Source organism: Microtus pennsylvanicus, chromosome 15, assembly GCF_037038515.1.
Source record: "Microtus pennsylvanicus isolate mMicPen1 chromosome 15, mMicPen1.hap1, whole genome shotgun sequence".
Classification (NCBI taxonomy): Eukaryota; Metazoa; Chordata; class Mammalia; order Rodentia; family Cricetidae; genus Microtus; species Microtus pennsylvanicus.
Window position 1 is genome coordinate 20705929 of NC_134593.1, and position 25021 is coordinate 20730949.

At 43.8% G+C, this 25021-nt stretch overlaps 1 protein-coding gene across 2 annotated transcripts in view; it reads left to right on the forward strand.

Annotated features, from left to right (window-relative positions):
• Positions 1-25021, forward strand: part of Mipep (mitochondrial intermediate peptidase) — a 128687-nt gene that overhangs the window by 48551 nt on the left and 55115 nt on the right. For both annotated transcript variants that reach the window (XM_075949339.1, XM_075949340.1), the window contains 2 exons: positions 14806-14880; positions 19977-20096. In XM_075949339.1, coding sequence (XP_075805454.1) covers positions 14806-14880; positions 19977-20096 — 195 coding nt within the window. The remainder of the gene's footprint in view (positions 1-14805; positions 14881-19976; positions 20097-25021) is intronic.

Genomic DNA, 25021 nt, shown 5'->3' on the forward strand with positions numbered 1-25021 from the left:
GAGTTTTCCTTTCTTTCTCTACCGATTCCTAAACGGCAGGATCACTTTGTACCATCTTAGGGATTATAATCTTTTCATATCAGACTTTAGGTAAAATTTTAAAATTGAGCCCAAGGGTAGTGGTTAGGGTTAGGGTTTCCTTTGTTCCAAGATTCTTTCCCCATCCCACTTTTTCAGAGTAGATTTTTTTTTTTAAGCCCAGGACTCTGACTGAATTGAAGTAGCCAAGTTCCTAGGTAGACCAGATAGCTGCTGTACACTCTGTGTGCAACAGTAATCCCCATTTCCAAGTTTTTAGTTTGTAGATTGTATTATCATTGACATTCAAACTGCCTTGTTCGGAGCAGGGCGGTTTCCCTTCCTCCAGTGACCTGTCACCTAAGGGACAGTCAATGCACTGTGCTGTCTTACCTGTAAGTTGTCTTGGTAGGATTTCCACTCACTCTCTGCTGCTCCAGCTTTATAATAAACTCAGTGCCATATGACCAGTTCTCAATTTGTTCCTCAAAAATTTTGTCTGTTTCTTGACCCTTGTCTGTTTTCTAGAGATTGTGAAATCAAGTTAGTTTTTTTAGGTATAAGAATTGAGTATTTGTATGTCTGCACCGCATATTTGTGTATATGGTGTATCTGTGCCATATACTAGTGTCAGGATTGAGTCTTCAAATTTATGACTGGCATAGCTTTTCATTTATCAGGTCTCTTAGGAGTACTGGAATAAAGTTTTAGTGTTTTCTTCCTAAGGCCTTAGCCAACTCTTGCCAGACTTAGTTCTAAAATCTTCAGCTTTCATACTTCTGTAACCTTCAGCAACCTTATGAAAGCTTAACTGGTTCTAATAACTGCCTGTTGACTTTGAAAGGCCTCTGTGGTAGTTTGAATGTAATTGGCCCTTATAATCTCATAGGGAGTGACACTTTTAGGAGGTGTGGCTTTGTTGGAGTGGGTATGGCCTTATTGGAGGAAGTGTGTAACTGTTGGGGGCGGGCTTTGAGATTTCATATGCTCAAGATACTGTAGCCTAGTCTATCAGTCAACTTTCTGTTGCCTGCAAGATGGAGAACTCTCAGCTAGTACTCAAGCACCACGTCTGACTGCATACCACCATGCTCCCCACCATGGTGATAATGGACTAAATCTCTAAATCTTTATGTAAACTAGCTTTATGTAAACTAGCCACCCTGAATTAAATGTTTTCTTATAAGAGTTGCATGGTCATGGTGTCTCTTCACAGCTGTAGAAACCCTAACTAAGCAGCCTCTTCATCAGTTACTTCTACTGAGACTGTGTTTTGTTTTCTTTCTGATCCACATATCTCTTGTTTCTTTTTCTTGCCTCATTCCATTTTTTGAGTAGAAGCTGCATATGAATATGACTTGCCTTGATCCTGATTGATGTTTTTGTTTGCCTATTTTTGTTCATCCTGGTTTTTAAAGGAATGTCCCTACTGTTTTATCATGAAAGAAGGCACTTATTATTGGTTTGGTAGAGATCCAGAAAAAGTAAATTCCTTCCTATTTTTAGCTTACAAAGTTTTGCTTTTTATTATTTTTTTTAACCATTAATGATTGCCATATTTTACCAGATTTTTCCCCCACGTCTTGAGGAATTCAAAAGTGATTAAAAGTGTTAGGAACTAGCAGTAAGGCCCTTTTAAATTCTAGTATTAAGCAGCTTTGGTACTGAATTTATATATATATATATATTTTTTAACACAGAACTGACTTCTTGTATTTTTTGAGTAGAAGAGATTCGGGTTTATGAGCGAGATCAGCTAATGACTTTTGCTTCTTTGGTATTGAGTATAGGCCAGTATCTAAAATGATCTGGTGTGTTAGTGTGTGTTCCTTCTTCTGTTCTCTATGTGTGTGCATGCATGGGCCTGTGTGTGTGTCTGTGTGTGTGTTCAATAAAGCTATAATCATCTGTTTCATAAGGCTTTGTCAAAGTTCATCTCTAAAGCCATTTGTGATTTACTTTCCCTGTGGGAAGATTTTTAGAGTGTGGTTCTTTAGTAGTCATTGAGCTCCTTGGATGGACTTTCTTCTTAGTAAGCTTTGCTAAGTTGTAATTTTCTAGAAATTTAACCCAAGTTCTTAAGTTTATTGGCATAGTTATTTGTAGTATTCTTTTATCTTTCGTTTAGCTTCATCTGTAATTATATCCCTTTCCACATACTTAGTATCGTTTTTCTCCTTTTTTTTTCTTTATTAATCTTGGCAGGTGTTTGTCCATCTTATTAATATTTTCAAAGAGGAAATGCTGAGTCTTTTGCTTTGAGTTCACTGATTTTTTTTTTTTTATAGAATCTCATTACGTAGACTTCATTAGCCCTTGCACTCACTTTGTAGACCAGGTTGGCCTTGAACTCATTGAGGTCAACCTGCCTTTTCCTCCCAAGTGCTGGAATTAAAGGCATGTGCCTCAGCTTCCCTGATTTGTTAAGATGGCATTTAGCTAGTCGTTTAGACTTATACAATTTACACATTTACACTGCATGCTTTCTGCTTAAAATTTCATAATGTGGAACAGGGTCAGGGTCTTAGATGCCCCAACTGTCATCATTCCTCTGCTTTCTACTTTCTCTAGGCTCCATAAAATTGAATAATTATCATTCTATGATTCATATTTAGACTAAAGTCTTCAATGGTGCCCAGTAAACAGAGTGCATTCATGACATGCCAGGGAGAGGTCGGGTAATTCTACAGTGTTTTCCTTTGGTCTGTAACTGTGTCTGACTGAGTGAGTGCTGGGAGTCAGTGCTAGCAGTGCTCTGTACTTGAGTACGATAGCGGGTGCCCTGTACTGCTGGAGACCTCTGAGGACCCTTTCACCCAGGCGACTGACTGGGCCTCAGAGTTGAGGTTGCAGAAATGTAAATGAAGCCACTGGACGTATGAGTGCTTATGGCATGGATAAGTTAATTAAATGCTAGAACAGGACACTCTGTTGGATGCCTGGCAGAACCATGGGCATTTGGGTTGGGTAGTGAACCACCAGCCAAGATGTATAACTCCTGAGTTTATAGTCAGCTTTAGTGTTTTTTCTTTTATCATTGAGTCATTGAAAGCTGGCCTCAAATTTTCAGAAAGAAATGTTTCATAAACACTTTTGTTTTTAAATAAAAAACTATAATAATCATAGAAAAATCCAAATTGAATGACCATAATAAACAAACGAAATGACTGTAGTTATTGGCAAGCTGTTTTTTAATTGTTGAAATAAGATGTGTACCATGTTCCCATTTATCAATGGCAAAAACTGGAATGGGGGAATCCCTACCTGTTGGTCTGTCTGTCTGTCTGTCTATCTATCTATTTACTTTTGTGTATTTCAAAGCTGAACCTTGGATTTGAAATTTACTCGCACAGTGCTGCAAGCAGCACTGTTCGTGGTGTTTCCAGCACAAGACAGTCACCTGGGCATTGAACGTGTGGTGTGACTCAGCTCCGCATGGCCCAGTCCTTTCCTCAGTGCACCTGGGTGCCCTTTGCTGAGCTCCCTCAACCAGCATTGGTTAGAAATGGGCTCCCGGGGAAGTTACCAGAACATTTGGGAGTCCATGCCAGTTTGGGGGAGGCCAGTGCCAAGGTGGACCTATAGAGGCTGAAAGGAAAAGAACGTGGGTTCACACACAGGATGTAGTAGTTTACAGGTTAACAGGGCGTCATCCTTGTGTGCATGCCTGTTTCTTTAAGGAGTTTTATGTTTTAGACTATTTTCTTTTCTTGGTTAGAAGTGTGCTTTTAATTCTTTAATCATTTCCAAGTCAGTGCTTTGAATCACTTGAGTTTTCAGACTATGGATAGGACTGAGGACAAGAAGCCCAAGTACTCTTGGGGAACAGGCATACCGTGCAGCAAGGATGGCAGGGAATCTGCAGCAGGGGGCTTGACTGATCTGCTGGTAAGCTGGACCTGCTTCCACCACAGAGGGGTGGTTAGACAGGATCCCTGAAAGTCAGTGGGCCCCAGGCCAAGGCCAGGGCCAGGGATAGAGCTCCCTGGATTCCACCCACGGAGTGGATGAAAGGTTAGGTTATATACCTAACCCACTTACATTTTTTAAAATAAGGCTTTGAGAATTATGCATGCATGCAGTGCATTTTGATCATATATCCACATGTACCCTCCTCTCCCAACTCCTCCAGGTCTAAACCGCTTTTCCAAATGACACATGTAAGGACCTTTAGAAATAAGGGTATTCAACGTACTGTTTGTGGAACATTTAGAACTGAAACTTTTATTTCTTAGATTTGGTGTGCACGTGTGTACATACTTGTGCAGAGGTCAGAGGGCAACCTGTAAGAGTGAGTTCTCCTTCCACTGTGGTTCACAGGGTCATCAGATTTGGCAGCAGGAGCTTGTATCTGCATAGCCATCTTGGCCCCTAGGATTTAACTTTTTACTAATTTTGTCTTTTCTTTCGGTTTCCCAATAGAAGTGGAAAATACACTCTTTATCTCAGATAAAATATGTGCCAAGTAGAAATTTATAGTTGTTGATCTGGAATGTTGGAATTACATGTTTTGAAGATCAGAATTTTCTGTGTGGTTTGAAATGAAAATGCTTTAACTACTGCAGACTTTTTAGTTTTAAAACAAACTTTGTGAGTTCTGGCCAAATGCTCTTTAGTTAAGTCTGTTCCCATGTCCACATGTTCATGAAGTGCTGTGTACTTTAGGAGACGGTCAAGTTTTGCTCTCAGACCAGTTTGTCTGACGTGATGAGTGTCAGCCTTCATGCCTTGCTGGAGCTTCCAGGAACAGCCTGGTGTACTCATGGAGCTTCTGGAGCTCGGCTTTCTAGTCTGCTGGGTTGCTTAGAGCTAAATTTATTGTGAAAAGTGTAGGAATCGGGAGAGACGTCTTTTTATATGCCCCCTTCAATTTTGGCCTCATTTGATCTTCCTACTGACATTTTCCCTACTTTCCCGTTGCTATCCATTAATTATGCTAATCGTGTATTTGAGTGCACGCTGTAATCCCTGTGTTTTGTATTGCTACTACTAACACTTCTGGGGAGAATTTGTTGGGGTATTAATTTAAAAAACGAAAAACTTTGTATGGGAATGGCCTTGTCATTGGGTAGCAGGATGCTTTGATTGTAGGGTTGGATTTTGAAATGGCACAGCTACCACCCTCTCCACATCTTCACCTTCATGTGATGCAGTTAGCAGGATTATGTTTTATCTGATATTTTAAAGAAAAAGAAGTATAGTCATTTAGAAAACCCAACAAGGCAAACGTTCTTCAGAGGGTCCAACTGCACTGGAGTTTTACAGTTGGAGAGAGATTCTGGTCAGATCACCTCCAAATACAGAAGGACTTGGGCTTGTATAGGGCAGAGGGCCAGGGCAGGGTGTGGTCTCCTCTGCCTGTGTCTCCATGTGATCTCTGTCCTGTGTCTCCATGTGATCTCTTCTGTGTCTCCATATGATGATCTGTGCCTGTGTCTCCATGTGATCTCTGCCTGTGTCTCCAAGTGATCTCTTCTGTGTCTCCATGTGATCTCTTCTGTGTCTCCATGTGATCTCTTCTGTGTCTCCATGTGATCTCTGTCCTGTGTCTCCATGTGATCTCTGTCCTGTGTCTCCATGTGATCTCTGTCCTGTGTCTCCATGTGATCTCTTCTGTGTCTCCATGTGATCTCTGTCCTGTGTCTCCATGTGATCTCTACCTGTGTCTCCATGTGATCTCTTCTGTGTCTCCATGTGATCTCTGTCCTGTGTCTCCATGTGATCTCTACCTGTGTCTCCATGTGATCTCTGTCCTGTGTCTCCATGTGATCTCTACCTGTGTCTCCATGTGATCTCTACCTGTGTCTCCATGTGATCTCTGTCCTGTGTCTCCATGTGATCTCTGTCCTGTGTCTCCTTGTGATCTCTGTCCTGTGTCTCCATGTGATCTCTACCTGTGTCTCCATGTGATCTCTGTCCTATGTCTCCATGTGATCTCTGTCCTGTGTCTCCATGTGATCTCTACCTGTGTCTCCATGTGATCTCTTCTGTGTCTCCATGTGATCTCTTCTGTGTCTCCATGTGATCTCTGTCCTGTGTCTCCATGTGATCTCTTCTGTGTCTCCATGTGATCTCTGTCCTGTGTCTCCATGTGATCTCTACCTGTGTCTCTATGTGATCTCTACCTGTGTCTCCATGTGATCTCTGTCCTGTGTCTCCATGTGATCTCTTCTGTGTCTCCATGTGATCTCTGTCCTGTGTCTCCATGTGATCTCTACCTGTGTCTCCATGTGATCTCTGTCCTGTGTCTCCATGTGATCTCTTCTGTCTCTCCATGTGATCTCTACCTGTGTCTCCATGTGATCTCTACCTGTGTCTCCATGTGATCTCTTCTGTGTCTCCATGTGATCTCTACCTGTGTCTCCATGTGATCTCTTCTGTGTCTCCATGTGATCTCTTCTGTGTCTCCATGTGATGATCTCTGCCTGTGTCTCCATGTGATGATCTCTACCTGTGTCTCCATGTGATCTCTTCTGTGTCTCCATGTGATCTCTTCTGTGTCTCCATGTGATCTCTTCTGTGTCTCCATGTGATCTCTACCTGTGTCTCCATGTGATCTCTTCTGTGTCTCCATGTGATCTCTTCTGTGTCTCCATGTGATGATCTCTGTCCTGTGTCTCCATGTGATCTCTACCTGTGTCTCCATGTGATCTCTACCTGTGTCTCCATGTGATCTCTACCTGTGTCTCCATGTGATCTCTTCTGTGTCTCCATGTGATCTCTGTCCTGTGTCTCCATGTGATCTCTTCTGTGTCTCCATGTGATCTCTACCTGTGTCTCCATGTGATCTCTTCTGTGTCTCCATGTGATCTCTTCTGTGTCTCCATGTGATCTCTACCTGTGTCTCCATGTGATCTCTACCTGTGTCTCCATGTGATCTCTACCTGTGTCTCCATGTGATCTCTACCTGTGTCTTCATGTGATCTCTTCTGTGTCTCCATGTGATCTCTTCTGTGTCTCCATGTGATCTCTACCTGTGTCTCCATGTGATCTCTACCTGTGTCTCCATGTGATCTCTTCTGTGTCTCCATGTGATCTCTTCTGTGTCTCCATGTGATCTCTTCTGTGTCTCCATGTGATCTCTTCTGTGTCTCCATGTGATCTCTACCTGTGTCTCCATGTGATCTCTACCTGTGTCTCCATGTGATCTCTTCTGTGTCTCCATGTGATGATCTCTGTCCTGTCTCTCCATGTGATCTCTGTCCTGTGTCTCCATGTGATCTCTTCTGTGTCTCCATGTGATGATCTCTGTCCTGTCTCTCCATGTGATCTCTGTCCTGTCTCTCCATGTTATCTCTTCTGTGTCTCCATGTGTTCTCTACCTGTGTCTCCATGTGATCTCTTCTGTGTCTCCATGTGATCTCTTCTGTGTCTCCATGTGATGATCTCTGCCTGTGTCTCCATGTGATCTCTACCTGTGTCTCCATGTGATCTCTTCTGTGTCTCCATGTGATCTCTTCTGTGTCTCCATGTGATGATCTCTGTCCTGTCTCTCCATGTGATCTCTGTCCTGTGTCTCCATGTTATCTCTTCTGTGTCTCCATGTGATCTCTACCTGTGTCTCCATGTGATCTCTTCTGTGTCTCCATGTGATCTCTTCTGTGTCTCCATGTGATGATCTCTGCCTGTGTCTCCATGTGATGATCTCTACCTGTGTCTCCATGTGATCTCTTCTGTGTCTCCATGTGATCTCTTCTGTGTCTCCATGTGATCTCTTCTGTGTCTCCATGTGATCTCTACCTGTGTCTCCATGTGATCTCTTCTGTGTCTCCATGTGATCTCTTCTGTGTCTCCATGTGATCTCTTCTGTGTCTCCATGTGATCTCTTCTGTGTCTCCATGTGATCTCTTCTGTGTCTCCATGTGATGATCTCTGTCCTGTGTCTCCATGTGATCTCTACCTGTGTCTCCATGTGATCTCTACCTGTGTCTCCATGTGATCTCTACCTGTGTCTCCATGTGATCTCTTCTGTGTCTCCATGTGATCTCTTCTGTGTCTCCATGTGATCTCTACCTGTGTCTCCATGTGATCTCTTCTGTGTCTCCATGTGATCTCTTCTGTGTCTCCATGTGATGATCTCTGTCCTGTGTCTCCATGTGATCTCTACCTGTGTCTCCATGTGATCTCTACCTGTGTCTCCATGTGATCTCTACCTGTGTCTTCATGTGATCTCTTCTGTGTCTCCATGTGATCTCTTCTGTGTCTCCATGTGATCTCTACCTGTGTCTCCATGTGATCTCTACCTGTGTCTCCATGTGATCTCTTCTGTATCTCCATGTGATCTCTTCTGTGTCTCCATGTGATCTCTTCTGTGTCTCCATGTGATCTCTACCTGTGTCTCCATGTGATCTCTACCTGTGTCTCCATGTGATCTCTTCTGTGTCTCCATGTGATGATCTCTGTCCTGTCTCTCCATGTGATCTCTGTCCTGTGTCTCCATGTGATCTCTTCTGTGTCTCCATGTGATGATCTCTGTCCTGTCTCTCCATGTGATCTCTGTCCTGTGTCTCCATGTGATCTCTTCTGTGTCTCCATGTGTTTTCTACCTGTGTCTCCATGTGATCTCTTCTGTGTCTCCATGTGATCTCTTCTGTGTCTCCATGTGATCTCTTCTGTGTCTCCATGTGATCTCTTCTGTGTCTCCATGTGATGATCTCTGTCCTGTGTCTCCATGTGATCTCTGTCCTGTCTCTCCATGTTATCTCTTCTGTGTCTCCATGTGTTCTCTACCTGTGTCTCCATGTGATCTCCCCTGCCTGTGTCTCCATGTGATCTCTGTCCTGTCTCTCCATGTGATCTCTGTCCTGTGTCTCCATGTGATCTCTTCTGTGTCTCCATGTGTTCTCTACCTGTGTTTCCATGTGATCTCCCCTGCCTGTGTCTCCCTGTGATCTCTATGTGATCTCCTCTGCACACGTCCCCACCATCTTCTCTGTCTACCAGGAAGCTCTCACTATTAGGACCATCTATTCTTGGACTGCTAATTTCTAAAAGTGTGGTCCAAATTAATCTTCTGTCTTTATAAAACACCCAGCCTCAGAGACCTTTTTGTAGCAACAGAAAACAGTAACATGTTGATTAAGCAGGATTCTTCTAAAAGTGGACAATGCCTAAATTAACATGGAAACTTAAATTCAGACAGAACTTGAGCTGAGAGAACCCTTGTTGTCTTCCCTTCACTAACCACAGTAGCACCTTCTACTAGCAGTTTGTTGGATGAATGGATGAAAAGTTGGCTGGTACCTTTAGCATTCTTATATTTTTAGCATCTGATCATTTTCTTTTCTTTGAATTGGAAGTCTTCTCCATCTAAGGCTTACTTGTGTACTGCACAGTGGCTGGGCATCAGGCGAAGGTGCAGAGGTCTACAGATGAGCCCAAGGGGTGAAGTTTGTATGTGAGTGTTGATGTGGCTAGTACAGCTGAATACTTTAAGGCCAGGTGCTGTGTTCTACAGGAAATGACATTAAGTGCCGTGTTTGATCCTGAACCCAAGGGAGCTGAAATAATAAACTAACTGTTTGGTTCTCAATAGTGTTTTTTTTTTTAATATTAACATGGGCTAGAGTGTAAGTTCCCAGAGACCCGAGATTTCTGTCTGTTTTTCTTGACCCACAACTGTACTGTCAAGGAAGGGCAGGCTGTCAGCAGACACTTGTTCAGTGAACTATCTCTTGGCGAAAGCCCGAGTCGGGTGTGGTACTGAGCACACTGGCTTGTTACACATGCTGAGGCATTGTCGGCGTTTCCATGCATGCCTTTAATAGTTCAGACATGCTGATCCTTTCTCAGACTTTGCCACCTTCCTGTCAGGAATGCCTTTTTGATGAAACATTGACCCGTTGGGTGTGTCCCACCCTCCAACCATGTAGTAAGCTCTGTGGGTTCCCTGCTGTGACTGCAGGAAGAGGCAGCTAACATTCTAGCTCTTCTTGAGCCACAGGACCTTGTAGTATCTGAGTCTAAGGATGCAGACCAGCCCACCAAATTGACCGCTCCAGCAGGCAAGAGAGGCCAAATGACATTCTAGCTGAGAGGAAAGCACGGTGTGTGTGTGTGTGTGTGTGTGTGAGAGAGAGAGAGAGAGAGAGACAGGCCACTTTTTTTTTAAAGATTTATTTATTACGTATACAATGTTCAGCCTCCATGTATGTCCGCACACCAGAAGAGGGCGCCAGATATCATTACAGATGGTTGTGAGCCACCCTGTGGTTACTGGGAATTGAACTCAGGACCTCTGGAAGAAACAGCCACCAGGCCATTTTTTATTGACCTCTACCAGTAATCATGAAACCACAGGGAGCAGCAGTAAACCACAGTAGCTGCCTCTTCCTTAGCACCTGCTGTGCTAAAGCTGCCATACTCAGTCTTTGAAAATCATTGCTTGTTTTTTGTAGCGTCTAACCTGTCTGGTTTGGTTTATTCTAGGTGTGCATGTGTGCATTCCTGGTGTGAAGCTATGATAAAAGGGATAATTTCCCTGACTTCATTCTCAGCAAGTTCATTATTTGTATATAGAAAATCTGCTGTCACCACACACACACACACACACACACACACACACACCAGTGTATTCTTGTGACCTCCCCTCCTACTTGCTGTATGCATGTAATTCCCTCTCTTCCTCTGGTGCACATGTATGTGTGTGCTTATGTGTGTGGAGGACAGAAGTTGTTGTATTGTGTGTCCCATTGTTCTCTTCCTTATTTTTAAGATAAAGTCTTCACTGAACTCACTGATTGGCTAACCTGGGATTATAGGTGTGTGGTGCCAAACCCAGTTTTTTGCGTGAATGCTGGAGGTATGAACGCAGGCTTTGTTGTCTGTGAGGCAAAGCAGTTTACCCACTCAGACATGTACCCAGTGCACCCAGTAGCAAAGCTGCCAGTTCTTATATATTGATTTTGTATCCTGCTACATGGCTGAAAGTGTTCATCACGTCTAAGAGTTTCCTGATGGAGTTTTGAGGGTCTTTTAAGGATAGGATCAAGTCATTTGCAAATAGGGATCTTCCCTTCCTGTTTTCTTCCTCTTGTCATACATTCTAAGACTCTGATCATTATTCCAAGTAAGAGCAGTGAGAGTGGGCTCCTTTGTCTCCTGATTATAGTTCCAGTGCTTTTCAGTTTTCTTGTTTAAGTATGTTTGTGACTGATTGAGGTGTGTTACTTCTGTTGATTGGGAGTCACCTCTGTATGCTGTGAATATGTTTTATTACCATTGGCTAATAAAGAAGCTGCTTTGGCCTATGGCAGGGCAGAATAAAGCAAAGCCAGGCAGGAAATCTGAACAGAGATACAGAGAAAGAGTAGGCAGAGTCAAGGAGACACCATGTAGCTGCCGAAGGAGACAGATGCCAGAACCTTACTGGTAGGCCACAGCCTCATGGTGATACTTACATAGATTAATAAAAATGGGTTAATTTAAGATGTAAGAGCTAGCTAGAAATATACCCAAGCCAACAGTCAAACAGTGTCATTAATATTGTTTCTGTGTGATTATTTGGGTCTGGGCAGCTGGGAACGAAAGAGTAGCCTCCATTTATATTCTGTTTCTAGGATCCCTGGGGCTTTTATCTTGAAGGAATTGTAAAATTTTGTCAACAGTCTTTTTTGCAAATCTATTTGAAATGATTATGTGATTTCTGTCTTTGCATGTGATTTGCACATGTTAATCAGCCTTCCATCCATGAATGAAACAAACTTGGCCATGGTATATTATCTTTTTAATATACTCTTAAATTCAGTTTTCAGGTATCTTACTGGGAATTTTTATGTCTATGCTCATTGGTAGAATTGGTTTATGCATTTCTCTTTTAGTCTCCATTTCACTAATTTCTTATCTTCATAGTTTGGTGCTACCCACTGCTTTTGAGTTTTACTTCTTAGTCTACAGGTGTCTTCGCTTGTGAGGTATAGTTCTTGAAGACAAAGATCCCACTAGAATCCCGATCTTTTGTCCCAGTCAGCTAGTTTGTATCTTTATTGATAAGTAGAGGCCACTTACACTTAAGGCTATTATGGGAGATTTCTACTAATCTCTGATTTTGTTGGTTTTTCTGTTTTAGTTTTCTGTTGCTTTCTCTTCTACTAGTTTGCTGATGACTGTGTTGGACGTGATGAGTTTTTTCTACCTCTCCTTTCTTTTTCCTTCTCGTGAAATTTTTTTTTCCATGTTCTTGTAACTGAAACTTTTTCCTTCCTCTTTATATTGAAATGAATATTTATTTAAATGTTCTGCAGTGCTGGTTTGTTTGTTTATCATTAACTGCCTTAGTTTTAGCTTGATTTGAAATGTCCTTTCTCTGTTTTCAGGTTAGCTTTTTGGATGCTGCTGTTTGGGGTGACAGCAGCTTGCTCAGAGCTTGCAGTATGTCTTTCATGTCTTCCTGGCCTTTGGGAGTGCCACTGCGAATGCTGCTGGAGTCAGCACCTTTCCGTGACAGCCTTAAATGCTGTTCTTTTTTATTTCTAACACCTTGACGTGGAGAAGTTCTTCCTTGTTTATGTCTATTTAGGGTTCTGAATGCCTCTCGTGGTTGAACTTTTTGCTACAATTTCATTGACTAAATATTCTGTGCTTTTAGCATTTATCTGGGCACCTTCTTCATCCTGTGCATTCTTAGGTTTGGTCTCTTGGTAGTTCCAGAAGTTCTTGGGTGTTCTGGTCATGCTTCCTGTTTGTCCTCCCACCCACACTTTGTTTTTCCTAGTCTAGTGTTTCTTTGACCTGCTCCTTTGTTCCCGATCGTCTTTCTTCTGTTTAGTCAAGTCTATTGGCAATGCTTTCCACTATTGTTTATTTCATTCATTTCTTTTTTATTTCTGAGAGTTTTAATTATTTGATTTTTTCCCCTTAAATCTGTTTCCTTGTTGAAGGTTTTTTCTTGTTTCCAGTATTTTCATTCATATGGCTGAGTTTCTCATGAATTTGGCTGCCTTTCCCTACTCTATGGCTGACTTGAATGGAATTCATGTTTGCTTGTGCTCCTTTTCAGGTCACTGGTCATTTTTACATTTCAACTATGTCAGTGTGTCAGTGTCTTGCCTTTGAATGGAGTCACTGAGGAATTTGGCTTTTCTGAAGCAGTTATGTTGCCTTGCTTCTCCCATGTTTCCTGTGTTCCTGTGTTGTGCTTTGTGCATCTCCTGGTTTGCCTGCCTTCTAGTTTTATTTGGGGATCCTCTTACTGTCCAATCAAAATGGCTGAATCCTCAGGACCACTCAGACAGGAGAGAACAACCACAGCATTGGTATCTGCATGGCCAAAGGACTTGTCTTCCTACTTTCAAGACCTCCGAGATCTTAATCTCCCTGCTGGAGGGTGACACTTGAGTTTGAGGTTGTACAGCAGAGGACAGATGGTGGCTCCGGAGGCTGATCCGCTGGCCTTTGACCTCAGGATGAAGGGCTGTCAAACTCGGTGTCACCCTCAGTTATGATGTCTTAGTTGCTTTTCTGTTCCTTTGATAAAATATGCTGGCAGAAGCACTTAAGAGTGATAAGGCTTGTTCTGGCCTGCAGTCCCTGAGGGCTGTGGACCATCATGGCGAGGAGATATGGCAGCAGAAGCAGGAAGCATCTGCACTCAGGAAGCTGAATGAGGATATAAAGCCTCAAGGCCTGCCCCTAGTGATCCACTTCCCCTAGCAAGGTTCCACCTCCTAAGAGCTTCAGAGTCTTCCCATACAACGCCACCAAGTGGAAGCCAAACACTCAAACACGTGAGGGCACGAGGGACTTTTCACATTAGAAACATTGTATTGCCTGCCTTTTTCCATCTCTGTCTTTGTGAATCCCTGGTGCTTTTTCTTCTTCATTAGGAATAGAGTCAGTTCTTTCTTACTTTCTTCTCTTTAACCCAGTCACAGGAGGGTTGGCTTTTCTTATAGGAGTGGAAAGTGAAGAAAAGACTCCATGTTTGTGTGAGTTGTGGGTTCCTACTGTAGTTTTCACTTTAGTGAGTCAGAGGAGCAGTTTTTGTGTCTGTGTGGTCCATCAGAGTCTGGGATGCAGATGGTAAACTGTGGATGAGCCACACTCTGACTGCTAAACTGCCTGCCCCCTTCTGCCTCTGCTTTCTTAGATGATATGTTTCTCTGCAGAAAGGATTTTAGCTTTCTTCAGTAAATATCATAATAATTACTTTAAGACATAGAAAAGTACTTCAACTACATTAATCATTTTTTTCCCAAGAATATAAGTGTCGTAGGATAGGTCTAATTAGTCCCTAGAGAAAGCCTTAAATAATACAGGGACTACACACTGTGCCCACGCTCTCTTATTCTTCCAGGTTGGAAAGATAAGAACCTGAAGTTTATCCTCACACTGATTTTCCAGGGTGTCATCTAGCTCGAACACGGGGTAGCACCGTGGGTTAGTATTTATCTCAGCACTTTAATCTTTTGGGCTCATTGTCAGTTATTATGTGTACTTGAACGTTAAGAGAGCACTTGAACACACTTGCTGGAAACAAAGGAAGAGAAGTATTCCCTTTGGGGTTTAAATAGATTTGAAAGATCAGTGCCAATACTGTCATTCCCTCTAATCCTGTTTTTTCATGTGCAAACCCTTATTTGACAGTTCTTCTTAAAATTAAATGGAATGTCTTCAGCCATGTTATCTTGTCAACTAAAATATTCAAAAGATATTTTTACACTATAATGAGATCTGCCATTCTTTCCCCCCCATTTGATGTTATTTTTGAATTCCTTGACCCTGAAGTATACTTATCGCAGTCACTTATTAAGCAGTGTACTGACATATATTTTGTTTTGTTTTATGAAGCCACTGCCGAAAGCTATGGTGTCTCGCCTCTGCGAATCTAAGAAGGTTTGTGCGGCTGCAGAAATGCAACTTCAGGTGTGTGTGCATGCTTCATCTAATATTTCCCAGCTGTTATCCTGTATATGTTACACAACTTCAGGTGTGTGTGCATGCTTCATGCTAATATTTCCCAGCTGTTATCCTGTATATGTGCACAACTTCAGGTGTGTGTGCATGCTTCATGCTAATATTTCCCAGCTGTTATCCTGTATATGTGCACAACTTCAGGTGTGTGTGCATGCTTCATGCTAATATTTCCCAGCTGTTATCCTGTATATGTGCACAACTTCAGGTGTGTGTGCATGCTTCATGCTAATATTTCCCAGCTGTTATCCTGTATATGTGCACAACTTCAGGTGTGTGTGCATGCTTCATGCTAATATTTCCCAGCTGTTATCCTGTATATGTGCACAACCTCAGGTGTGTGTGCATGCTTCATGCTAATATTTCCCAACTTCAGGTGTGTGTGCATGCTTCATGCTAATATTTCCCAACTTCAGGTGTGTGTGCATGCTTCATGCTAATATTTCCCAGCTGTTATCCCGTATATGTGCACAGCTTTAAATTCCTGCCAGTGCTTTACATTTATTACAATAATTATGCTTCTGAACACCTTTCATCTCAGTTCAAAGAACTTGGCCAGAATTGACTCATGAAATTCTCACACTATCCTTATGAGGTACATGTGAAATATGAAATATGGTCATTTCCCATTTTTATCAAGGAAATCATTAAAACCTCAAAGGGCTACAGAACCAACCATATATATATATATTGTTACTCATTTTTTGTCTTTCAAAACAAATTGTGGTACTCCATGTGAAGCTTAAACAGTAATTACCGTTAGATTTAGGATAATATTTATAGACAATTTCTGGGTTACCAGATGAAGACAGAACAGTTTTATGAGCCGTCTGGATGCCGGGTCTGTTAGCAGATGTTCAGCTGTTTGTAGTTCCTGAGATCGCTTGTGGCGGTGTTCTGTCCTTGTATCCTGTTGTTGTGTCAACAGCGCCTGCACGCTCGCCTTTCATCTCCAGTGCTCTGTCGTGGCCCAGGCAGCTCTTTCAGGCGGTCGCTGTCTGTAGCTGCTTTCAGTTTTTAAAGAATTCCCTACCAGTACTCCGAAAAAACAAGTCCAGTCCCTAGAAAGCAGTAAATGAGCTCTGTTGTTGTTGTCTCTCAGTGTATTTCCAGCTGGGAGGACAGTGTAGTGCTGGAGCATGCACAGGCCCTGGCTTCAGTCCCTGATTCTTCAGTGAGGAGGACAGCTGTATGGACATAACCGTGGATCTTCAGTATTCAGTGGCCATGAATGTGAATACAATTAAAAGTGATTTTTTTAAATGGTGTTACCTGGGGGAAAGTCCTTTTATAACTTTGTTTTGATTTTGAGACATGGTCTCAGTAAACGGCCCAGGCTGACCTTGAATGTGATCCTCTTGCCTCAGCCTTCCAGTGCTGGGATCACACGTATGTGCACCCCTGCACTGCGCCTTTTGATTTGCTTCTACATGTCTCTCAGAGCTTTGTTTCTGAACACCTGTCCATCCCAACGATTTTATTTTAAACCAGAAACTAATAAACCCAAGAGGCGGAGCCATTCCTGACAATGCATGTGCTCTATCCTGCTCCTAACTGGTGCTGTGTAGAACAGCAGGTAGAAAGGAAGGGAACCGTTGTGTGTTCTGAGGCGGTGTAGACAGTGTTTTAGAATATGTGAAACTCCTTTCACCATACATTGTTTAACAAATGCGCTGAGTACTTTTGCGTGGTGTAAGGATGGGGTTCCAGGAGTGCAGCTGCTGGATGACCAGTGCGTCAGTCCAGGAGTGCAGCTGCTGGATGATCAGTGCATCAGTCCAGGAGTGCAGCTGCTGGATGACCAGTGCGTCAGTCCAGGAGTGCAGCTGCTGGATGACCAGTGCATCAGTCCAGGAGTGCAGCTGCTGGATGACCAGTGCGTTAGTCCAGGAGTGCAGCTGCTGGATGACCAGTGCGTCAGTCCAGGAGTGCAGCTGCTGGATGACCAGTGCATCAGTCCAGGAGTGCAGCTGCTGGATGACCAGTGCGTCAGTCCAGGAGTGCAGCTGCTGGATGACCAGTGCGTCAGTCCAGGAGTGCGGCTGCTGGATGACCAGTGCATCAGTCCAGGAGTGCAGCTGCTGGATGACCAGTGCGTTAGTCCAGGAGTGCAGCTGCTGGATGACCAGTGCGTCAGTCCAGGAGTGCAGCTGCTGGATGACCAGTGCATCAGTCCAGGAGTGCAGCTGCTGGATGACCAGTGCGTCAGTCCAGGAGTGCAGCTGCTGGATGACCAGTGCGTCAGTCCAGGAGTGCGGCTGCTGGATGACCAGTGCATCAGTCCAGGAGTGCAGCTGCTGGATGACCAGTGCGTTAGTCCAGGAGTGCACCGCGTTAGTCCAGGAGTGCAGCTGCTGGATGACCAGTGCGTTAGTCCAGGAGTGCAGCTGCTGGATGACCAGTGCGTCAGTCCACGAGTGCGGCTGCTGGATGACCAGTGCATCAGTCCAGGAGTGCAGCTGCTGGATGACCAGTGCATCAGTCCAGGAGTGCAGCTGCTGGATGACCAGTGTGTTAGTCCAGGAGTGCAGCTGCTGGATGACCAGTGTGTTAGTCCAGGAGTGCAGCTGCTGGATGACCAGTGCGTCAGTCCAGGAGTGCAGCTGCTGGATGACCAGTGCATCAGTCCAGGAGTGCAGCTGCTGGATGACCAGTGCGTTAGTCCAGGAGTGCAGCTGCTGGATGACCAGTGCGTTAGTCCAGGAGTGCGGCTGCTGGATGACCAGTGCGTTAGTCCAGGAATGCGGCTGCTGGATGACCAGTGCGTTAGTCCAGGAGTGCAGCTGCTGGATGACCAGTGCATCAGTCCAGGAGTGCAGCTGCTGGATGACCAGTGCATCAGTCCAGGAGTGCAGCTGCTGGATGACCAGTGCGTCAGTCCAGGAGTGCAGCTGCTGGATAAACAGTGCATTTGTTGCCTTTTGGCTGCCGTGATAAAACACCGTGATCAAACACACCTTAAGGAAGAGAGTTTATTTTGGCTTACAGAGAGGTAAGCATAGAGACACATTTCTCAGAAAATTAGGAAACAACCTACCTCAAGACTCAGCGATACCACTTTTGGGTATATACCCAAAGGATGCGCAATTATTCCCCAAAGACATATGCTCAACTATGTTCATAGCAGCATTGTTTGTCATAGTCAGAACCTGGAAACAACCTAAATACCCCTCAACCAAAGAATGGATAAAGAAAATGTGGCACATTTACACAATGGAGTACTACACAGCAGAAAAAAATAATGACATCTTGAAATTTGCAGGCAAATGGATGGAGCTAAGAAACAGCATATTGAGTGAGATAACCCAGACCCAGAAAGATAAATATAATATGTACTCACTCATAAGTGGTTTTAAGACATAAAGCAGAGAAAACCAGCCTACAAATCATAACCCCGGAGAACCTAGACAACACTGAGGACCCTAAGAGAGACATACGTGGATCTAATCTATATGGGAAGTAGAAAAAGACAAGATCTCCTTAGTAAATTGGAAGCATGGGGGCCATGGCAGAGGAGAGAAAAATATATAGCTCAATAAAAACAATAAAAAAATAAAAAGCAGAGGCACATCCGCAAGGAGCAGGCATGGCGGCCGGAGCAGGAAGCTGAGAGATTACATCTTGAACTGCAAGCACAAAGTAGAGAGAATGAACTAGAAATGATATGGAGTCTTTTAAATTCTCAAAGCCCACCTCCAGTGACACACTTCTTCCAACAAGGCCACACCTGAATCTCCCAAAACAGTGCCACCAAACTGGGGACCAAGTGTTTCTAAAAGTCCACATTTGCATCATTTTTAAAAGGCATAATTGAAGAAACAAAGCTCTTGAGTTCTAGCTTGTTTGTAGCATGGACAAAAAGTGTGCTGCTCAGGGTAAAACTAAGTTTCTGTTCATAATAATTTGCCCCATCAGGTCAAACTTCTTTGGTTATTGTTACCCATTGTTACTCAGGACAGAACTGAGAGAGCTGTATTTAGCTGTATGTTTAGATTACCAGCTAGGGGAACATAATGTTTATATTCAGAAATGTCTGTATTTTTCCAGGGAAGGCTTAACTTAGCTTTATAATTCACAAGCATAATTCTATATGTAGGTGAAGCCAGCGGCCAGAGGTCGTTTGCATGTTGTCTTTTATCCAAACTAATCCTTACCTCTTTCAAGTCAGCAGCTGCACATTCCCTGTAAATTCCATTTCTCAGCCAGAAAGATGCACCTCAGCTGTAACTGCATGTCAAACTCTTCTCTTTAAGTAAAGCACTTTACTTTGTTAGGAGGCGAATTCACACCATTAGGACTCAGGCGAGCAGGTCAGATGTCCTGGTGAAAGCCTACTTCTCTCTCCTTAGACTTAGCTCTCTAAACTGCAGGTTTGGTGCTCACATTTCCCTGATGCTGCTTTCTTCTGTTTTGTTTCCCAGCTGCTCTCCTGTTCTGGGGAGGGGACGGTCCTCCTCCCCCTGTCCCCCCACTGCAGCTGCTTCCTTTGTTCTCGCAAAGATATGAGGTCTGCTGTGACCCTTGCTCCGAACCCTACGACAGCTGCATCAGGCTTTATCACTTCTGTACTCAGGGCATGTACATACTTTCCACATCTTCTTCTAGCCAGCTGTACCCACACAGTGGTCTTTCACCTCCAGATACAAAACAGGGTTCTGGCTGCTTCACACCTCTCATTTATGCTCTACCAGGATCCAGGAAGAAACCAAACAGGATTTATTAGATTCAGGGGGCTACAACCTATAATTCTGATTTTTTTTACATATTTTTAACTGCATAATTTCAATTTTGTGACCGCAAATTTAATGATGGATAAGATTCAAAACTGAACAACTCATATTATAGAAAGCTTCAGAGGACCCTTTAAGCTTTTGACTAGTCATATATGTGGTACAGAGTATGTCTCAGATAACACATGTTTATATTTGTGAGTCTTCTCAGCTGTGGTTCATAATTGTCATTCTGGTGCTCTTACAACATCTTTGACTGGCCACATCTTAAATACAGGATGGACTACCAAAGCTAAACAGAGGTTTCTGTCTGCCTAGGTCTTTTATGCCGCCCTGGATCAAATCTACCATGGCCAGCATCCCCTGAGGAAGTCGACCACAGATATCCTCATGGAAACACAAGAGCACTTCTATGGCTTGCCCTATGTTCCTGACACTGTGAGTCTGCATTTTAATTCAGCTCGTTCTAGACTGGCTGAATTCTCTAGGTTCCATCATTACCCTTTGGAGGACTTGGGATCCCTATGTGTGTGTTGAGGTTGTGTGTGGCCAGATGTTAGGAACGTCCTGGCTCATCTAAAACTCCATGCATGATTTTTTTTCTTCTCTCAGTGCTTACCAGATTCGTAGGAAAGTGGGTGTTAGTCAATATTCTCTTTACTTTTTATAAAACTACACATATATATATTATAATTTGTATAATATAATGTCTTTATACATATGATGAGACTCTAATAGTGTTCACTGCAAAGGGAACTAACATTTATTAAGTATCTTACATTGTACTAAGGACTGTACAAATTCTTTATATCCTGTCTTATTTAGTGCCTTGTTGGACTGGAAGGTAGGAGTCTCTTTGTTGTTTCCAAGTTCTAGGTGCTCGACTTTACCTCGCTGTTTTGGAGAAAGGACTAAACTTCACTCTTAAACCAGCCTGGTCTGTTAAATACTCTATTCTCATTGGAGCTCATATTGAGGTCATCCCTAGGATTAGATAGTGATGTGTTGGGATTGAAAGCCTTTGACCTTTACAGTACTCCATGTCGTTGGTTTCTTATTGTCTCAGAAGCTAAAAGTTCTAACGGTACAGAATTCCCTCGAGAGTGGGAGAGCTGACCCTGTCCCTCACCTGCTGCAGCACTCAGGACAGTGTGACTTGTACTTACCTGGGCAGCACAATAGAGCTGACCCTGTTGACAGGGGTGCAGGTGACCTGGCCCAGTGAATGTGCATGGGAGATCTGGCCCCACCCCTTAGCTACCATGCAGTACAATGGGTGAGGGAGAGATGCTGTTCCCCATCCCATGCTCTTTGCTGCCTGTGGCAGGTGGGAGAACTGGCCGTGAGGTCATGAGAGTGGGAGAGCTGACTCTGCGCTTCTCTGGCTGCAGCACTCAGGAAAGCGGGTCTACACTTTGCCTGGGCAGGGCAGTAGGGTGGGAGAGCAGGAGAGGTGGCCCTGCCCCACGTCTGCTGTGTGGTAACACGGTGAGGAAAAGATGCCCTCTGCCTACCCCTTGCCACCTGTGGCAGGTGGGAGAGCTCAGCAACTGCTGCACTAGGGAGAGCAGGCCATATCCCTCACCTGGGCAAAACAGTAGAGCTGGCCCTGCTCCTTGCTGCCTGCTGCACTGGGTGAGCTGCTGGAGCAGTGCTGAAGAGCTGGCCCAGATGGTGACGATGAGGGAAAGCTGCCAGGCTGACCAACCCAGGCCCAGAACCAGGATATGAGTTAGCCCACCCCAGCATCCACCTCATCTATGAACTGCTGGGGCATGTGAAGGGCCGGGCCTGCAGATCCAGAGCTGCAGAACCTCCATGACACAAGGCAACAATGGGATATCCACGAGGAGTCCCAGTGAGGGCCCAGCGTTGATAGTGTGGCAGAAGCCAGAGGCCTTGAACCAGACCAGTGACTCATTGCAATGAACATTTACAAGTCAAGATGTATGGACTTAAAAAATAAACATACACACAGAATCCTGATCACACTACCCCCCCCCCCATGCATATGTGGGTCTGTGCTAAGCATGAGGGCTACCATTGGGCTACTGGCAAGTTCAGCTCCATGTAGATACAGCATAACCAGTAAGGAGTGTGTGTCCTAAATAAACCTAGACTGGGTTAGGAGGGCTGGGCACTCTAAACCTACAGAACTTCACTGTGGCTGGAGGACATGTCTGCCACCTTTCCTGTCTCCGTCTTCATTACCTTTCTATTGCTGTGATAAAACAGCGCAACCTAGGCAGCTTTTGAAAGAAAGCATTTATTTGAGCTGGCGGTTCAGAGGATTAGAGTCCATGGTGGCAGAGTGAGGGAGCAGCTGAGGTCTCGCATCCACAGCCACAAGGCAGAGAAGGGGAGCACACTGGAACTGCACGAGTTTTTTTTAAAATCCGAAAGCCCACTCCTAGTAACGCTTTCTCCAAAAAGCACACACCTCCTGATCCTTCTTAAACAGTTCTGCCAGCTTGGAACCAAGTCTTCAAATATGTGAGCTTGTGGAGGCCATTCTTATTCAAACCATCCTGTTCCGTTCCATAGACTTACGGTCATAATGCAAAATGCATTTAGTCCAACTTTAAAATCTCCCTTAGTCTTTCACAATGTCAACATTCTCTTCTGAGACTCAAGGAAATTTCCTAATTGTAACCCCTGTAAAATGAAAAAGCAAATTGCATATTCCCAACATATAGTGGCACAGAATATATGTCATACCAAGTGGAAGAAAGGGCATAGTGAGGACATACTGGACCAAAGCAAAACTGAAGTCCAGTGAGGCAAACACTGAATCCCGTAGCTCCGTGTCTGATGTTAAAGGGCTTAGATGGCTCCAGCTCTGCACACTTCTCTCTCTCAGGCTGGTTCCACTCTTGCACCCAGCTTTTCTTGGCAGTTGCTAATGGCTCCGACACTTCTTCGCTTTCACAGCTCATGCAGTGACCTCTTAGGGTCTCCACGCAGACGGCCCTGCCATGCAGCTGTCCTCACTGTCTCTCCTCAACTGTGGAGGAAGATTCCACAACCCCTTTACTCACGTATTCTTCATGACTAAACCGAGAACCACATGGATGGCACTGCCAAGTCTGACTACCCACTTGGGGTGATCATTGGCACCCTTAATTCACACATCAGCTTTGATTTGTTGTTGATTTTTGGGAGCAGAAAATTCCTTAGACTTTTTCACCAGTTGGAATTTTATCTGTGTGACTTCTTTCCCTGGGGACACCACTCCCTTTATTCCATTTCCGATCAGGCCTCTCCTTTATCTCCCCCATCTCTTTTAACATAAGCCTTGGCTCCAATATTCAATTTCTTACTGTGCTTTTAAAAAAGATTTATTTATTATGTATACAGTGTTCTGCCTGCATGTGTGCCTGCAAGCCAGAAGAGGGCACTAGATCTTGTTACAGATGGTTGTGCGCCACCATGTGGTTGCTGGGAATTGAACTCGACCTCTGGAAGATCAGCCAGTGCTCTTAACCTCTGAGCCATCTCTCCATCCCCCTACTGTGCTTTTAAACTGTATATTTTGTTTATCTCCCCCCCCCCCCTGCATGTTCTTTTTCACTGTAGACCTGCATAAGAGTAATTACTAACAACCATGCAATGGAGTCAATATTAGGCTTTCTTAAAACCTCCTCCACCAGGGAAATTAGTCCATTACTTTTCAGTTTAGCCTCAGGAAAATTCTTCGGACAAGGGCAAAGAGCAGCCACATTCTTTCTCCAAATATCAAAGAATGGTTTTTAACCAATGCTAACATTCTCTGACGCATCTTGAGCTGGTCCTCATCTGTCCACACTGCTCTTAGCACTGCGGTCTTCCCAGCTCCTGCTAGAATGGCCCATTAAGCTCTGCTTAGAGTTTTCAACTGCTTTCCTAGTCCAAGGTCCAAAGTCTCCATAGCAAGGTCACTCTCTCTGTGTTAGTTATCTGCACACCATGACCGTAACCGAGGCAAGAGAAAATGTTTGATTGGGTTAGCAGTTCCAGAGGGTTAGAGTCCATGATGGTGGAATAAAGGAACAACGCAGAGCAAAAGGCAAGGGGGCACCCTGGGAATGGTGGGAGGCCTTTGAAACCTCAAACCTCACTTCCAGTGATACTCCTTCTTCAACCAGACCACACTTCTAACCTTTCTCAAATAGTCCACCAACTGGTAATCAAAGGCTCAAATATATTAAGCCTGTGAGGGCCATTCTCATTCAAATCACCACAGCTCATCTGTTTTTCTTTACTAAGTTTCCTTTTTAAAATAGATGACGTGAAAACATGAAAGTTGTGCCGTCTTGAAGACGCCACTCAGCCCTCTGATGTTGCTGTGCTTGCTATGAATATTCAGATTTCTTGCCAGCGGGTGTCTCCTGTGTGTCCTCGTGTATAGTGGAGGGATTCAAATCCCAAACCGATGATTAGGAGACACCCGATGGCAAGGACTGTGATGTCCATGGTATGTAACAGCACCCAGACCACATATAAGAGGTCTGAAAACCAGACTTCTGTCTCACACTGTACATAAAGCACTAAGCAGATTGGGCCCAATGTGGGAGTATGAGTGCAAAAGGATGCCATTCCCACAGCCTTCTTATTCTCACAGAAGTGAATACCTTATATACAGTCCACAGGCATTCAATGTAAACCAGAAAACTGACAAATTTAACTGCATTTGAATTGAAAGATAAAAACCATAAGTTTAATATAAAGTAAGCCAGTCTACTCTTACCAGAAATGGAAAACTAAGGTATAGAAGTAGATATTTTCATGTGCCCCTTTCCTTTTCTCCCTTTTTATTGTAAAAAGCATAAAATTTGACATGTTATGGGCTGGAGAGATGGCTCAGTGGTTAAGAGCACTGACTGCTCTTCCAGAGGTCGTGAGTTCAATTCCCAGCAACCACATGGTGGCTCACAACCATCTGTAATGAGATCTGGCGCCCTCTTCTGGCATGTGGGCATGCATGGAAGCAGAATGTTGTATACATAATAAATAAATAAATCTTTAAAAAAAAATTTGACATGTTAGAAAAGATGCATTTTTAAAACACTTTGAAAGGACACAAGACACAAGTATGTTGTAAACCACATGAAGCGGCCTCCATATTGACCAGAAATGCTGACTAAAACCATATCCTGTTACTGTTTTATTCTAGCTTGGTAAAAAGTATGCCAGTTATAATACCAAGTTGGAAAGGCCGTGGCATCACAGGACTGTGACACTATGGCAGGATACAAAGTGTTTCCCCATTCAGAGAGAGTTAGGCATTATCCACTAACATTGATGTGGGCACTCCTGTGGCCAGCGCTCATCACTTCCGTTCTACGTCAACAACATGTTGTGTTTTCCCTGCTAGGTATTCTCTC